Source organism: Taudactylus pleione, unplaced genomic scaffold (assembly GCF_031769625.1).
Source record: "Taudactylus pleione unplaced genomic scaffold, aTauple2 ptg000032l, whole genome shotgun sequence".
NCBI lineage: Eukaryota > Metazoa > Chordata > Amphibia > Anura > Myobatrachidae > Taudactylus > Taudactylus pleione.
In genome coordinates, this window is record NW_028284434.1 from 34133532 (window position 1) to 34152593 (window position 19062).

At 41.7% G+C, this 19062-nt stretch overlaps 1 protein-coding gene across 3 annotated transcripts in view; it reads right to left on the reverse strand.

Moving 5' to 3' along the window:
• Positions 1 to 18770, reverse strand: part of PDPK1 (3-phosphoinositide dependent protein kinase 1) — a 67580-nt gene extending 48810 nt beyond the window's left edge. Inside the window, exon 1 of one of the 3 annotated variants that reach the window (XM_088452014.1) lies at positions 18650 to 18770. In XM_088452014.1, the coding sequence (XP_088308140.1) occupies positions 18650 to 18673 (24 nt within the window). In that variant the 5' untranslated portion in view covers positions 18674 to 18770. Of the gene's footprint in view, positions 1 to 13447; positions 14294 to 18649 lie in introns of those variants that run through there. The other 2 variants (XM_088452016.1, XM_088452015.1) reach the window with 2 other exon arrangements.
• Positions 18771 to 19062: the final 292 nt, after the last annotated feature.

Below are 19062 nucleotides of genomic sequence, written 5' to 3' on the forward strand. Positions count from 1 at the left end.
TCCCCCTTATGTTCTTAATATACTGCACAGGTTCTCAAACTCGGTCCTCAGGACCCCAAACGGTGCATGTTTTCCAGGTCTCCTCACAGATTCACAAGTGAAATAATTAGCTCCACCATGGATCTTTCAAAATGTGTTCGTGAGTAATGACTACACTTGTGCACCTGCTAAGTAACCTGGAAACATGTCCTGAGAACGGAGTTTGAGAACCACTGATATACTGTAACCATGATGTCAAAGGCAATTTTTTTTTTACATTTTTCTAAGAGTACTGAAACACTGACATACAAAATATACTATTAGATCAGCATAAGATATCATTTATATCTGGCAGAACAAAGATGTTCTCTGACATATGAATTGTGCTTTCCACACTTATTTTTTGCTTATCCTGTTATTTGTTAATTTGTCAACTATTGTTTGGCATTTGAGAGACTGTTTGTAAATGTATTTAGTGCAAATAACCAAACAAGACTGTGCTAATTAAAAATACACTACTAGACTGTAAGATGTCAGAAATATATAACAACAGTCAGGGTATCTTATATGCAAAAACTAATAATTTAATCACATTTGATATTTTTAAAAGAATGTGATGTGTGGTCAAATATAACACTATAACTGATAATATCCATGGTTATATAGATATCTCAATAATGATGACCTAATAAAGGTACTTTTTGTAGGGCCTTCTGGAATAGATAAATATATGACTCTAATAGACTGGTGTTTGATCCATAAAGAAATGAGTCCAAAAGGTAAATGGAAATCCGTGTGGAATGGAATATAAACGAAGCATACAGTTCCTTTTAAGACAGAGTTATCAAGCAGATATAAAAAGCCTGATCCCAAATTCTGTATAATTACCACGTATGGGTGCTTTTTCAAAGTCTCTATGTGAAGGGGCGAAACATGTCAGAGGACCCCTGAATATTAGCACCCCCAAGTGTGTCAAGTGCACTGGAGTACTGGAATATTTTCTGGACTTAAGGTGGGTACACACTTGACAGATAGATCTGCAGATGATGGTCTCTCGCCCGGCTCCCTCCCCGCAGTGGCAGCCGGAGGCTGGAGCTCACAACTGATCTCCGGCTTCCGCAGTGTGCAGTGCACTACGGGAGAGACGTCATAACGTCTCTCCCACAGTTCCGAGGAGCGGCCAGCCGGACGCGGGCTTAAGGTTAAGTATTGGGTTATTTTTTTGTGTAAGCGGCTTCACTACAGGGGGCACTGCGGCACTACTACAGGGGGCACTACAACCAGAGGCATAACTACTGGGGCATTGCATAAGGGGCACCACTCCTAGGGGCACTGCATAAAGGGAACCACCACTGTGAGCTCTGCATAAGGGGCACTACCACTGTGAGCACTGCCACTACTGTGAGCTCTGCATAAGGGGCACTACCACTGTGAGCACTGCATAAGGGGCACCACTACTGGGGGGACTGCATAATGAGCATTACTGCTGTGAGCATTGTATAAGAGGTATTATGTGTATTAGGAGCACTACTACTGTGGGCATTGTGTAAAAGGGGCACTCCTGTGTGTCATAACATGAATAAGGGACACTACTATGTGGTATAATATGATTCAGGGCAGTATGGGCGGTGTAATGTGGATACGATTGTGCAACGGGTGAGCAATATTTCATGTGGGTGCCTATGTGTGTTATTTTTTTTTCCTGTGGACCGTGTATATTGTGTTTTTTTTCTTGTGTGTGTGTTTGTTTGTTTTTTTATGGGCGCCCACTGCAGTCACATTTCAGAAAGAGACATAACCCCTTTAGTGAGTGCTAAAAAGGGGTTATGTCCTCCTTTCAGTATTTAACAAACAGAGCTAAGCTTAGCTTATCGCTGTTTGTCAACGTACCGCTTACGAGCGATACGGTCCCCATTTCGTCTATATTTAATAGGGGCCCCACATGTTTCTTACCCAGGGACCCCCACAGACCTTAATCCGGCCCTGTACACAAAGGACAAATTAGCCAATATAAACACCAACACAATACAAACACCAGACACAACAACCCAACTGACTTCTCCAATCAGCACAAGATCTACGTTTCTCATCCACACGCATTACCTGCACCCATTCGCGGTTGCAGGCCTTTTTTCCGGCTGCAATCACTTTGTGGACAGCCCTTCCATGCATAGTAATGGTGCATACATACGGTCAGATTTAGCAGGACGATATAAACGATAACAATATCGTTTATCGTTAGATAGTTTGTATAGTCCATTTTTTAGCCCCTTCCAACCCCCAAAATGACGGACGATGCACGGGCACGGATGGTCGATAACGACCATCGCCCGTGCATGCAGTCCAACCTGGTCGATATCGACCAGGTTACTATAGGGACCCGCAATCGTTGATCGTGGGTCGTTTAGGGGTTGGTGCTGTGCTGGATGTTCGATAACGATCGTCCAGCACATGCAGGACGATCAGACAACGATATCTTTATTGTTGTCTGATCTGACAGTGTGTATGCACCATAAGACTTTCCTCTAGTCTCCAAACCTTCAAGCGTTCCAATGAACTCATCTTTTCAGACAAGCTTATCAAATTCCAGAACCACCTTCATAAGTTATCCTATCCTAGCCAATTACATCTAGCCTCTATACAGTCGGCACATAACTTTATATAGGTTTTCTTCACCTTCATATCCTCTTGACCATAGGCCAATATTCCTGTGTGATTGAATAATGCAGCCCACCAAGAACCTCTGCAATCTGGCTGGACATTATGTAGCACTTATCTTTGTATATCAATGTCTATTTCCTTATAGATTCTAAGCTTGCGATCAGGGTCCTCTTACCGCTTTGTCTGTCTGGTATTACCCTGTCTTGTTTTATTACTATTTTGTTCCCAATTGTAAAGCACAACAGAATATGCTTGTGATACATAAGTAACTGTTATAGATAAATATATCTCCGAAAAAAAAGGAATCTTCTTTCTACAATTACACTGACACACTCTACTTTATGCTTGCCTCTGTTCCTATCCTCAAATGATGACACTCTCCATGTCACATGCAGCCTTCCTCTCACTAACATAATCATGTGTCTGGTCAGGTCACAGCATCTCACAAGGTCACTACTTTTATTTCCTGACATGCTTTGTAATGCTGTAAACACATGATCTAATTGAATCCTAGTTGCTCTATTCCTGTTACGTTTACTTGGGACATAACAGAAGATAAGAAGATCAGTAGTGAATGCAAATATGTACTCAATTGCCTAGTAAAAATGCAAGATTAAAATGTTGATATATAGATGTAATTTAAATATGGATTTGTTGTTGTTTCAACTGCAGTTGATAGTTTACGGTTGTGCTGTGAATGCTTTAAATCAGTATTTCCCATACTCATTCTCAGGTAGCCCTAACAGCACTAGCGCACGCCAGGGAGGTTTCTGAGTATCCAGAAACCCTCCCTGACAGACTGGAAAGCAGGCACCATCTTCTTAAGCCCCACCCCCTCACAGAAAAATGCAGCGATTCGCGGGTCAATCGGGAGGAGGTGGAGCCAATTTGACTTGATTCCATTAGAATCGCATCATTTGGCTCCGCCCCCTCCCAATTGACCCACAAATGGCGGCATTTTGTCGCTAGGGAGAGGGGCATAATGACATGGTGCCAGCCTACAAGGTCCCATCCTCATCAGGTCTACAACCCGCAGTTGCTGCAAGGTAAGTGTGTGTGTAATGTATGTGTGACATATGTGTGTATCTCTATATATATATATTATGTATACACATATATATATATATATATATATATATATATATATATATAATACATACACATATATAATACATGCATAAATGCATTAACCAATGAGAATAAAACTAATGCACAGACATTTTAAAGGCTTGGAGATCCGCCCAATGCAGCCCCCATAGTGTATCTAGTTGCCTATCACTGCTCTAAATCAAAGCTCAACTTTTTCCTGATAAGAAAACAAAACAAAAACAAATTAGGCTACACCCCAAATACACTAAAATCATGCCTCCACCTACTCATGTCACTCCATTTTCTGAAAGGCCAACACTGGCAGGTCATGACCTCTGGAAATAAGGACTGGAAGTAGATAAAGTGTCTAATAGCTGGTTCATGCCCTGCCCACTTCTAATTTCCTTACACAGATGTCACAGGGACAAAAACAAATAGAAATACAATGAAGGTGCTTGCAGTAGGAACTCAAACCCATTGAAACATGCAGTGCACATTTAAACAAACAAAATAAACACACAAGAACAAAACCTGATACTATAATTTAAGTAATCCCCTCTCCACAACACCACAGCTATTACCACTTTTCCACTGGCCAGCAGCTCAGTGGAAAAGGCTGTCGATTGACCATGGTCTTGAGCAGAATTTTACGTGGGTAAAACCCTGGTCAGGCCCGGTGGAAACGGATAACCACCAGCATAGAAATTGGGTGGTATTTGGAGCGGTCACCAGGGAGGGAGAGATTACAGCCTCCCCGTATGGTCCAGACCGTTACCGTTTTTAACCCATCCCTGCTTTATACGGGGAGGCTGTAATCTCTCCCTGCCCTTCTCCCCGGTGACAGCTGTGACATCACACAGCCTCCCGAAAGGTGAACAGAGCCATTGATAGGCCAGATGAGGTCCTCCAAGCCTTCTCTTGCAGCCCCCAGCTCCTTCCTGCTTCGTCATATTTGTATGCTATAGCTTGGAAGACTTCTATAAAAGGCCAGTCAATACGTTAATAAAGACAAGTGCTTCTTTAATGTATTAAAATAATTAACTTACTACTGAGATTAGGAGTTTTATGCGACCCTTTTGAAGGATAGAGGGCCACCCAGTGCGGACCCTGAAAATCAGTTGCCTATCTCTGCCCTAATGTGTTCCTGCACCATCCACAGACCCCTTGAAGAAGTTTCCACTTTCAGATGACAGTAATGTTTTGTATAAACCCTTCTATAATACTTACTGAATTCATTACAATAAACATTAAACAATTGTTTATCAAAAGGCAAAAAACTGAAATCTCTTGATCAAGATAATAAACATTCTTTTAGGATAAAGTCCAATGAAAGTAAAAAAGATCAATGTAGATAGTAATTGACTGTGGAGTACATTATCACAGAATTCTTTAGAATGTAAGCTCTTACTCCCCACTAGGGCACCTAATACACTTGGTTTTGCTGTTGCTATTTGGGTGTTATGGTCGCTAATGTAGCTATGTATATTATCGATGTTCTTGTCCCTTGTCCGGGTATTGTAAGTCACTGGTCCCTTATTTATGTACTTGGTAAGGCACTGTGGAACACTTGTGGCGCCATATAAACGATAATGATAATAATCAACATCCTTTATAAAGCACAGACATATTATGCATTTCTCTACAGAGAAGAGTGTGATACAACTAAAATACATACAATTGCAAGAAACAGAAAGTAAAGATGGACCAGGCTAAAAGAGCTCGCAATCTAAAGCTAGACATGGCTGCTTTGCACGATCGTGCAAAGCAGCCATCTAAATGACTGGTTTGAACAATTATTGTTCAGTGGTAATGATGGATGATGGTTCCCAGCCTGAAAAAAATCAAAAAAATCACCCGACCATCATTCAACCAGCTAGGCTGTTTATAGAGATCAGCTCAATATACCATTTAGTGTATGGTGGCACTCAAAATATTGGGCAGTCAGCTTCTCCCCAAGCCTCATAGGCTGGTTTGCTGCATGATCCTGCAGAGTACGGTCTTAAGAGGTGTAAAGAACAACTGATACAATTCAACCCCTATTACTAAACCTGGGTACACACTAAACAATTGTGTACTCAGCGATGCGACCCACGACCCCAGCGCCGATGGGCCGACATAATGTGGGGGATCCTAACACACACGGCGATCTGGTTCCCGACATACTGGCCCCCGCCACACAGTGCTATATGGGATCATCAGCTGCATCGCCTTATCTTCCTGCATGTACAAAGATCAGGCAATGCAGCTGACGTCCCCACGCGATGTAGTGCATACACACTGAACGATATTGACGATTTGTTTTTCCGATGTGTTGGATTCGGACAAATTGTTAGCAATATCGTGTGGTGTTTAAGGGCCTTTACAGATATTGCATAGAAAATAAGATGCATTTAAACCTTAGTGGTGCTATTCTCGCTACAAAAATGACAAACAAAAAACGATCTATGATAGTATCAGGAGGTTCTGCATACAGCAAAGAGCCTGAAATACTTATAGGAAATAAACACTATTTTTTGTTACAAAATTCTGAGGGGAGAGAAATAATATCTCCATAAAATACAATGTGATACACATTCTCAGGCAAAGAGCAAGTCTGAGCAAATGCACTGAATATAGCAAGCTGATAGAGGCTGTAAATCCCTCAAGGCTGGATATAATACAAAATGAGTCACACAAACCACCTAATAGGAATATGTTTACGGAATCTTTTTTGCCAGTTTATTATCGTTTGTGGAAACAGAAACCGTACTTGTTGTGCGAGGTGTGTTCACACTCAGCCCGTCTGCAATGAAGTAGACAGCCAGTTAAAGCAGTTGATTTTAATCACAAGATAACAAATCACTAAGCTACAATCACAAATGTACAACACCAAACATGACTAATTCCTAAAATAGGAACACATCAAGCCTACACCAAATCCACCCCTGACCTCTCTGAAAGCACGCCCCAAGTCACCTTGGTCACACCCATCCGCCTACAGCAGACCCTGGAAAGTTCTGTGAAAAAAATGCAGCTGTTGGCAGTACATAAAAGGTCATCAGTTCTACTGGTTAAACAATGCGGTTGTACAGCTGTACCTCCAAAACAACCTAATCTAGCGCCAATTTGGCCACACTTAAAAAGGCCAAATTGGATATAGCCATGGAAATGAATGAATTGCTCTCTTCCGGCTTCACACCAAGCAATGACCTCCCACACAAGCCCCCATCAGAGGTTAATCCAATCTGATCTTGAATATTCCAAACAATCGCTTGGCTGGCCATGGATACAAAGAAAACATGACCGACCAGGAGTGCTCATGTAGACAGCATCATTCACATAGCTCATGTTCTACACTGGCTTTACAAAAAGGGTAGCACCATGTATCGGATATACAAAACATGACCCTAAAAGCGATTTGTCGAATTTATTACCCAAGTATGTTATGCATTAAATTATATATCATTTTAAAAGACTAAATCCATATACAGAAAATACTGATATATTAAGCAGGACTCTAAAATGTAATGATAGGGACCGAGAGCAAGAAGACAAATGATCCCTGTGCAGAAACATGTCTGCCAACAAAAAAAATACTGAAGAGCCAAAAGTTATGGGATAGTAGTATGTAAAGGTAACGGTAGGTGCAGTCACCATACTGTGACATCTTGGAAATGGCCATACCTACATCAGTTGTAATCTGACATCTCGTGGTAACAGACAAGTGACACAACATCCACATTTAATGCAGGAGGTACCAGATGTGCAGCATTATTTAGCTTGCATGGGATATGGGAGCAGGAGACCCGCCAGAGAGCCCCTGTTAACACTGCGACACTGGACACAGCTCGTCACCTGGGCTTATGACATCGCTAATTGGACCCTGGAGGACTGACATCATGTGGAGTGGTCCACTGAGTCACGATTCCGGTTGTTTCAGGCTGATGGTAGGGTTCAGGTGTGGAGCAGACCCCATGAGGGCATGGACCCCAGGTGTCAACAAGGCACCATGCAGGCTTGGTGGTGGTTCCATAATGGTATGACGTGTGTTCACGTGGCATGGGTTGGGTCCGACTGAACACGCAATGGACCAGTAACTGCTACATTGCATTGTTTGATGAACATTTGCAGCCCTTCATGGTCATTATGTACCCCCACAAACGATGGCATATTCCAGTAGGATAATGCACCATGTCATTGGTCCCAATCTGTCTAAACTTGGTTCAAGGAGCATTCTGGAGAGCTCCAACAATTTGTGTGTACACCCCATTCATCCGATATGAACCTAATCGAGCATTTATGGGACATGGTGGAGATCCATAGGCACCCAAGAGCTTGAACCTACAAATATCAGGGAGCTGTGGGAAGCTATGCAGACAGCATGGGTCTCCCAGAGGTCTTCCGTCCACTTGTGGAATCGATGCAACGTCGAGTTGCTGCACTTCGCCGCTCTCAAGGGGGTCCTACATGATACTATGAATCTCTCCCATGGCTTTTGTCACCTTAGAACACAGCTCTGGCCCATTGAGGCATGAACTCCACAAGAGCTCTGAAGGTGTCCTGTGGTATCTGGCACTAAGACAGCAGCAAATCCTTAAAGTCCTGTAAGTTGCGAGGTGGAGCCTCCATGGCTCAGACTTGTTTTTCCAGCACATCCCACAGATGCTCGATTGTATTGAGATCAAGGGAATTTAGAGACCAAATCAACAGCATGAACTTTTTCAAAATTCCTGAACAATGGGCACAATTCTATTCAACGAGATGTAAATAGCGCCGGGAGATAGCTCCCGGAGCAATTCAATTCATCGCGATGTTAGGTCGGGGAAGGCTCGTTCTCGCGCCTTAAACAGGGTGTTTAGGCGCGATAACGGGGATTCCCCGACCTAACTTCCCGGCGCGAGGCTGTTTTCCAGGCACGAAGGGCAGAAAACAGCCTCGCGCCGGAACTTTTGCCGGATTTCTTAGTCATTAGTCGGACTTGGCAGCGCGGTGTATTGAATAGCTCTGGGAGCTCACTCCCGGCGCTATTTACATCGCGTTGAATAGAATCGTGCCCAATGTTTGCAGTGTGGCAGGGCACATTATCCTGCTGAAAGAGGCCACTGCCACCAGAGAATACCGTTGCCATAACGGGGTGTACATGGTCTGCAACAACGTTTAAGTATGTGGTGTGTGTCAAAGTAATGGGGGCCACACGTATGACCCCAATTCGCCATTCTGCTGATGATTGTCGATCTTATTAGCGGATCAGGGAAAATCAACATGTAAATCCCTGACTTGCCAATACTGACCATTTCAAGATGGTTTAACATGTTCAATATCCCCAATTCCTCGACCCAAGCATCAGCAGAACGGGGGAACTGCAGCAATCAGTCACAGATGTATGGGTCCCTTTACATTCACATGAATGCCAGGAACCAATGTTTCCCAGCAGAACATTGCCTGGAGCAGCACACTGCCTCTGCCAGCTTGCCTTCTTCCCATAGTGCATCCTGGTGCCATCCACATAATGCAAAAGAAAACATGATTCATCAGACCAGGCCACCCTTCTTCCATTGCTCTATCGTTCACTCATATAATAGTGTGTGGTGCAATTTGACAACTTGAGTTATCTAAGGTGGCACCGGTGATAAAAATCAGAGTGCTGCAACATGCATTAAAGACATTCTAAGTATAGGGAGATACCTGGTTTCCACCACCTTCAAGCACATGAAAAATTCTAATCCTTCGGACAAAGGGAAAATATTCTGACACACAACTGCTAAAATGCAAATTAACAACAAAATGAACCTTCGCTAGCCTATGATCCTCAATTAAGTGTTCACACAGGTGCATATTTTGGTGTATTTATCTGCCTAGTCCACAAATAAACATCTGCAACTGCCTCACTCCTGCCTATCACACACAAACTCTTGAGCATTTGTGCAAAAACAGGCTTATTCACTGTGGGAAGGTCATGTTTTGCACTTTGGTAAATTACCTTACTAAGCTTCTAGTTAGGAGAAGAATATGGTAACATACAAAGAGGATGTCCACATCAACATGTTACTCTATATTCTAATTATACTGAAACAGACACTTGTTTTACTAATATACTTCCTTTGCAGGACCACAAAGTTTCTTACTGTTTTCTGCGGCTTGTAATAACGGTGCCAGGATTGGCCTAAACAGCATGTATTCTCTGATCCTAGCAAACCCTGCTTCCTTCTTGTGTCTTCCAAACTAAACTGCTCCCTCGTTCTAGCTTGTAATGTCAGCCATCAATTCCAGTCATTTCTGCGTCCATGCGTCACATGACCTCACAGTACTCTCTAGTAATGTACTGGCTTGTTACTGACAGAGGCCCCGATTCAGAGCCGGACGCTGTGAATCAGGGTTTTTTTTTTTGGAGCCGGCCTCCCAGTGGCTCGCATAGCTGTGAGCCGGAAGCTGATGATGTCAGTAGAGCCGCCCTCAAACGACAGGCGTTCCTTCGGGAACGCCTCCGTTCGGCCAGCCACCCCCCTCCCCCCGCCTACAAAATGGGGCGAACTATCGATCAACATCGACAGCCGCCCCGTTTTGCTGCGAGCCCCGGAGTGAGTGATTTCTCGCTCGCTCTGGGGCTTGCGCGTGCGCACTGCCTGGCCATCGACCCGCTTTCAAGTGGGTCTGAATCAGGCCCAGAGATCACATCCAATAGCATGCATGTGGAATATAAAAGATTACTATAAATGAGTAATCTTTCTCGTACAGAAAATATTATACACACCCATCAGCCATAACATTAAAATCACCCTCACTCAAACAGCTCTGATCCATTGAGGCATGGACTCTACAAGACCTCTGAAGGTGTCCTATGGTATCTGACACCAAGCTGTCAGAGCATATTCTCTAAGTCCTGCAAGTTGCGAGGTGGGGCCTCCGTGGCTCGGACTTGTTTTTCCAGCACGTTATGCTCGATTTGGAGGTCAAGGCAACACTTTGAACTCTTTGCCATATTTCTCAAACCATTCCTAAACATTTTTTGTGGCGTGGCAGGGCACATTATTGTGCTGAATGGGGCCACTATCATTAGGGAATGCCGTTGTCATAAAGGGGTGAAGTTTTAGGTAAGTGGTATGTGTCACATCCACATGAATGCCAGGACCCAAGGTTTCCGTCCCCATGATGTAAAAGAAAATGTGATTTATCAGACCATGCCACCTTCTTCCATTGCTACATTGTCCAGATGCACATGTAGGCACTTTCGCCTGTGGACAGGGCTTAGCATGGGCACACTGACCAATCTGCAGCTGCGCAGCAAACTGCAAAGCACTCTGTGACATGACACCTTTCTAGCATAGCCAGAATTAACTTTTTCAGCACTTTCTGCTACAGTAGCTCTTCTGTGGAATCGGACCAGACAGGCTAGCCTTTGCTCTCCATGCTCATCAATGAGCCTTGGGCACCCATGACCCTGTCGCCAGTTCACCGGTTGTCCTTCCTTGGACCACTGTTTGTAGGTACTAACCATTGCATACCGGGAACACCCCCACAGGACCTGCCGTTTTGGGGGTGCTCTGACCAAGCCGTCTAGTCATCACAATTGGCCCTTGTCAAAATCACTCAGATCCTTACGTTTGCCCATTTTTCCGGCCTCCAACACATCAACTTCAAGAACTGACTGTTCACTTGTTGCCTGATATATCCTAATCTTTGACAGTTGCCATTGTAATGAGATAATCAAGGTTATTCAGTTCGCCTGTCAGTGGTTTTAATGTTATGGCTGATGGGTGTACAAATAAAATGTATGGGTAGTGTGCTGTGTAAAGCTGACCATACACCAGACCAATGTTCCTCCAACCATCTAACTAGTTGTTTGGTTGGAATGAAAATCCGGTAATGCATGGGAGCAAATGACAGTCAGCCATTTGCTCCCAAACACCGGAAAAACGGACGAAAGGTGTTCAGACAAGTTTTTTTTAAATCAAAAAGATTTGACAAACTTCCCTGAACAACCTTTTTCATGTTTTTCAACATTAACCTATTTTATTTAATCCAACTCAATTTTAGTTTCATACATCAATCAGCACAATATGAGGTAACTCGCACTTAGCATTTGTTTGCATGGAAGCTGCCATATTAGTTAGTGGCACAGTAATGCATTCTACGATCAGAAAACTGGGGCTTATTTGTTCAACACATAACGGGTATTTATGAAGTGTAACTAAGGTACTGTCAGGGACTGGCAAGTGCTGGGTTAAAGTGGAGAAATAAATTAAGTTCCTGTAGCAGAAACATGCTCAAGCCAGAAAGCATTAAGTGCCACTATATATATATTATATCATCTGAACACAAAAGTACTGCACCATAGTGGTTAAATTACTTCAAAATTAAAAAAAAAACAAAAACATAAAATTGTGTAATCTTTGAACATTTGAGCAAACTTAAAACCCCATAAAATTATTTTTATTCTCATATGACCCTAAACCAAATAATTATTTGCCTTCCTTTTGTTTTAGGCCTGTTTTGCTCTTTCTACGCTGTTGCCTGCACCAAGCATTATTATTTCTCAGTGTTTCCAGGTGCCCCAGGCTTGCAGATACCAGCAGTAAAACAGCAGAAACTGGAAACTACACGCGATCATGCACACACAAGAGAGGGCAGGTGATTTCTGCATGTGTATCCAATAACTTCAAACTATTCAAATCAGGTCGCTGCTGTTTTGTGCTTTATGACCTTTATGTTAGCCCCCCACCCGTGACTATGTACAGCTAAAAACTTAGGCATGTTGAAATTGGTAGAAAATTGGACAATTTAAGTTTAGCATTTCTTGTGCTGTTAACAGAGGCTTCAATTGGTTCAGTAAATTCCTGAGGGGGAAAAAAAAAAAAAAAAAGAGCAAGAATCCTAGGTCGCATACCAGCCTCGACTTATTTACCTATCGCATTTCAGATACAAAGGCCAACAGGAACTTTATTACAAGGTGTCATTCAAAGGTAAGACTTTTACAGCAGAACAACAACGATGATGAAAGAAAACGGCAATTACATTTGTGTTTGTATCTTTTCAAGCGCTTCAATAAAAAACAGCTTTATTAATCAAAGCATTGTTTTCAGGTTTATGAGAATCCTAGATGAAAAAAACATCAATCCGTTAAATTGAGTTAAATTATAAATATAATTAGAGCACATCCAGTATTATTATACAGAAAGTTTCCCCAAGTTGTTTATGATGTGCCCAAGTTAGTTGTTTTTCTATGGTCTTATCAAAACAGAACAAGAAATGTGAACTTGCACTACATTGCTTATTGAAAGTGCTTTTATTGGCGTTTGTACCATCTTATTGTCCACTTAGTGTTTGAAAAATTAGCACTGTATAGGGACAGCGAGTTTAATTTCCATATCGTATGGGTTCTATTATCCGAAAATTAGTTAGTCACCAATAAAAAAGAAGAACGTAAATAAATGCTGTTGCTCAGTGATAATATCATACACACAGGTTGGGTATGGAACCTGGCACTCGGGATGCCGGCTGTCAAAACACAGACGACATCCCGATGCTGAGGATCCCGACAGGGGATTAGTAAGTATGCTATCCCTCCCCCTTCACCCTAACCCTCCTTTTCTCTACCCTAACCCTTCCGGTTAGTGCCCAATCCTAACCCTCCCCCCTTAGTGCCTAACCCCTCATTCTCGCAGCCTAACCCTCGCGGGGTGTTAAACCTAACCCTCTGCCGCCCCCCCCCCCCCCCCACGGATAATAGCGCCTACTGTACTTATGATCGGGATGCCAGCTGTTGGGATCCCAGCATCAGCATCTCCACTCATGACGGGGTTCCGGCGTCGGTCTTCTGTCCGCAGTACGGGATTCCGGCGCTGGGGTTTTATCAGCCGGCATCCCAATCGTAGGTCTTTTAACTACATCCCATACACACAGTCATCTTCAAAAGTCTCCTTTCTGCATTCACTGCTGAGCTATTTAGTAAAGAGAAAACAGGGTTGATTTGTACACATAGGAGTAAATAGAAGCAGCAACATGCTTCTCATTGGGTTTGACCTCAAAAGTTAAAGATGCATTATTATGAAGTGCAAAGTCTGGTGTGTTTTGCACTTAATATTCGTGACGTTTTACATTTTGTGATAAAACCAGCTGCTTCTTAAAAGGTACCCAATAGTCTAGTATATTAAAGGCATGATACTTAAAATTACAGACCCATCCCTGACATGGAGAACTTCTACAAGACCAGTCTTGTAATGTAACTGTGCCCCATGTCATTAATGTTACACCATTGATAGACAAACATAGCATTCAGTAACCTGTCACAGAAGTAGCCATGAGAGATGAACAACCAGCAGATCACCATCTATGTATATTTTTATTTACAATAGCTACTTGCCATCTATCCAGTCTTGAGTTAATAGGGATCTTGATCTTTAATTCCAAGGACACTACTGTTGTAACTATGAGGATTACTATGTTATCAATAAAATATTGGCAAAAACATTGTAGACAAAAGTAAGGCAAGCCCACGAATAGAACAAATACGGTCTTTCAAACATAAGTATCTAGTACATGTGCAATCATGCAGAACTTATCTTTGGAGTAGTAGACAGGATGTTTCTAGGCCAGCGTTTCCCAACTCTAGTCCTCAGGGAACTGTAACAGTGCGTGTGTTACATACTCTATTATCACAGAAAAACTAAATAACTATGGGGTGCCCAAAAACAATGAGGTTCATTAATAATGCTCTAAGCGGACAATATGTGGTAGACAGTTCTTTTTGGTACTGCATGCACCTTGAAGTCAAGCAAAATACATAGGCTTTTGGAACAGGATGGTTGCCTTTACAAAAGACTGGTCTTCTGCAGGGTGCTTATTTGGGAACATTGATGCTGCGTGGAAGGGCGCAGGAATATTTCTGTATGGCAAAGGACTTTTGGACTGACTGAGTTGCATCTTCCACTTCAGCGGTTAAGTGCACTTCTAAATACATTTAATGTAAAACAAAGCCTCAAAACAGAGAAAAGTGTCACATGTAATAAAGACCTCCTATTGTCCCCTCAGACTAATGAATAATTGAAACAATAAACTGGACCATACAAATTATTCAAACTATTGCAATAGATTAAAAGTTCCTTGTTTAGGATCCCACATATTTTATTTACTGATTAAGGGGGGGGGGGGGGGTTGGGGGGGGAATAAAGCAAAATCTAATACTCAAACTGTAGAAATAGGTTGTAGTTTCTAATAAGTAGTTGTGAAGATATACTTAATATTTCCCCAAAAAAATGCTATTACTTGATAATTCTCAATTTCAGTCAGATGTTAGAAAATAGAAGTTAAAACAATTACAAAATACATTTGTACCGGAATCGGTATGATATACCAAATATACCAACGGAATTCTACACTATTTTGGCAATAGCATACTTTTTACATATTTTAGGTGTCTCCACCTGTAAGTCTGTGACTTTGCTGCAGCATGTCATCAGTGACGTTTAGATTACTATTCCCAAAAAAAGAATATTGCTTTTATTAGATGACAAAACATCTTATAGGCAACTATTTATGCAAGCAAAAGGAAAGTACCCTCAGATGATTTTTATTTTAACAAGGAGGCAGAAATGTACACTGTACTTAAATATTTTTAATAAAATCACATAATCTACATGAAGACTTTGTTTAATCCTCCTGAAAATGTATATTTTTATAATTCTCAACCATGTGGCTTATGAATGAGAAGCTCTTTGTGATCCCTCCCCATCTAATGTTTCTTAAAAAGTCACAATTTGTGGTGTGCAGTAAATTAAACACTGACAGTGCTATTTATAGCTTACATCCGATTTCACATGATGTGGTGGAATAAAATTATCGTTGGATTGTTACTTAACTGTCGGCATTTCAGGTCATTTGCTCAGCTGATAATGATTTATGGCATTTACTGATCAATAAATACTAGTGACTGAACTGGGGTAAGCCATTTATTTGAGAGGTCATTGTTAAATGCAGATCTCCTAATTCTCCCTAAACATACAAAATATATATAAATCAAAAGAATAAATAGTCTCAACAAAAGTCTTTTGGTTTGAAGGAACACATACACAAATGTTAATATTTTAATGGAAATTCCTGGTTTTTTTTTTTAAGGGACATCAAATTGCAATCATTATAATGTTTTCAGCTATTTTTTTCACACATTAAATAAAGTGAAGAGACGACTAAATTGAAGGATAAAATAACTAAACAAGTATTAGCATATTTGTTAGTAATTTAGATAATATCTGAGGGCTGCCTGAAAGTAGGGTCCGTTTTCAATATCTATCACTTGTACTTTACTAAAAGGGTCATTTCAATATTTGGTCAACAATTTTGCTGGAGTGAAGGTAAATAAATTGAAACGGGTATTTTATAAATTAGAAAACATTTTAGCTAATTTTCCAAAAACAAAACACGAATGTCAGCAAATGATAAATTACATAAAATTTCTAGGCATATTAGTTTTTCTGTGCACTACTTGATCAAGCCTGCTATTTTAATTAAGGTGTATGAGGGTTATCTGGCACTTTTAGCTAAGAGCAATACATTTACAATTAACAGTAAAATGGGCAGTGTCAATTGAGGGCAACCATTATAGGTCATGGCAAGCTTCATACAAAATAAGGATAGGACCTAGCCATGCAGTCAAAACAAAATGTAATTTTGTCAGTGTGACTATTTAAATATTTCATATGTAGTATATATAAATTAATTCTACTTTTGGAATTATGTTCTTACTGTTTTAAAACTAGCAGTTTTACATTCTACATATTGATGAGCTCTGATCACTTTCAATAAACCGATTTTAGATATATGTACACAGCAAATACATTAAGACTATATTAAACGGAAGCTATTATAAATCAAAGATGCCTTAGGAATCTGTACTTAAAAATATAGACTATATCAACCCTTACAAGCATTACATGACTTGCCATAATTAGATCCCACCACAGTGCTTTCAAATCATAAATAACAAATCAATTACCAGAAAACCTAAAATACATACGGCCCTATATAACAAAGCTATTTGTGACAATTATAAATGTTCAGAATCAAAAGAAAATAACGCTATGTAGAATAATATTTAATGTGAACTATGATGCACTACAACAAATACTTATCATTGTTTCTGTGATAAATAGAGAGGTATAATAACGACTGCCCTGGGGGGGGATTTATCAAAGCTGGGAGAGAGATAAAACTGTAAAAAATAAATTACCAACCAATCAGCTCCAATCACTTTTTAAACACAGCCTGCAAAATGTAATCAATGTTATCTCTCTCCCAGCTTTGATGCATAGGCCCTTTAGGCTGTTATATGGTAAAATACACTTTTCTACAGGCATCTACATGTGAAAAACAAGTGTTTTTTCAATCTATAGATTATGCTGTATTGAACATTAAAGGCACATGTACACACACCATTGTCTACTAATCAGAATACATGGTGTATATTGAAATACAGAATACACAGTAACACCTGTAATGTGACCCTCTACATATGTAATCCAATTAGTGACAGAACAGTTGTTCGGCAACCAAGCTGAATGACCTGTTGACCAGGTATACGGTCTTGCTTTTAATTCTATTACTTACATGATTTCAATACATCAATTTTTTTTTGATCAGAGAAAAGTAAAAATAAAAAAACAGCAAATTAAGCTAATGCAAAATAACGAAAGAACATATATTTTTTTTTACTCCATTCAAGATGCATATTATTTAATAATTAGAAATGCAAGCATTGCTAACATATAACCTCTTGAAACAGTTTTACTCTTTCAGCCCATACACTGTGAAAGGCACCATAACACTAGTACACAAAGCGGGCAGCAATATATTATATAGGCCTACAAGCGTGAAAATGCTTATTATTTATTTTTAATAAAATATCTTGAAATCTTAAAAAGAAAATATATTAACTAAATGTCTTGAAACACAGTTTGTCAACTAAACAAGAAAAAAAAAAAAAATCTGTCAAAAAGCATGCAAAAGTCACATGCACATTCCAGAGCCTTGTATACATCCACAAGTAGTTACATGTCACCATAATTACCCAATACAACGCCTGCCATAAATGTTGGGAGACTCAGAAGGAGATGCCAACAACAACACAATATTGGTGGATGGCTCTTCCTCTGGTATAGAATAGTGCAGTGTACAATGGACGCTTTTCTGTGAATGACTGATGAACCATAGCAGTATTCAGCCTATTACACCATTCAACAAAACATCTTGTTTACTATTCTCCGGCTCGCTTCCTATTTTCACTTGCCAGAAAGGGAACTTGAAAGTTGTTTATGAGGTTGGAAGGGAACAACAACAACATAGATTTCTGCATATTTACTACACCTTAATGTCCCCTTGTCAGGCATCACTACACCTTAATGCACCTTTTTTAAGCATCACTACACCTTAATGCCCCCTGTCAGGCATACCCCCTTCCCCCCCAGGGTCCAAGTCACGGACCCTCCAGGAGGGGGTGCTGCAGATTTTGGGCAGGAACACGTTTGCAGTGTCAGCTCATCATCTGCAGATCCCCATGGCTGGAAGGGAGGTGAAGTCACTGACGTGGAAAACTGCTGGTGTGGGGATCAGGATGCCCTATGAGGCAAGGACTACTAGGTGACTTGGGGCATTATATAAAATGTCTGTGTGGGAAGGGAGGGTGCTGAATGGGAATTATATTATGGCACAGCCCCGTATACACAGTGAGGGCACTCTCTCATCCAGCCAGCCTGGCATCCTTCCTCCCGTCAGGGCAACAGGCAGGCTGAGGGCACAGGGGCATCTGCCCATCCTTGCAGCTGTGTGTGGGAGAGGCCTGCCGCCTGTGCGCTGACCTCCTTCCTCACAGCCCACCTCGCCCTCCCCAACCCAGCTGCCCTTCTCCCTCCACCCTACCCCCCGATCCCTAGCCCACGGACGGGCATCTCACCACTTGGCTGGTGGTCCTGGCCATGGCCTTCTCCCCTCTCCTCAGATGGCTTCAGGGAATCACACAGCCAGCAGTAATGGCCGCCCGCATCGTCTGGCGCTGACGTCACTCCACAACAATGTTCGTGGTGATGAGGGGAGGCGCGGGCTGGTCGGCTGCTCAGCGCCAATTGGCCGGTGTTTGCATCGGCCCGCCCCGGTCGATCGCTGATTGGGCGAGGCGCACGCTCGTTACCCCGTGGTGGCCGCGCCCTCCTCCCCTCCTCCTCATTCACAGAAAAAAAAGCGACTTCGTTTCCTTGTTTGTTTCCTCCATTTCGCAGCGAGGTCGGGCTCGGTGTGGGGGACTTTCCTCACCCTAAGCTGGGACTTACTCTGTGTATGGAGATATGGGCCATAATCATCTCTGTGCCA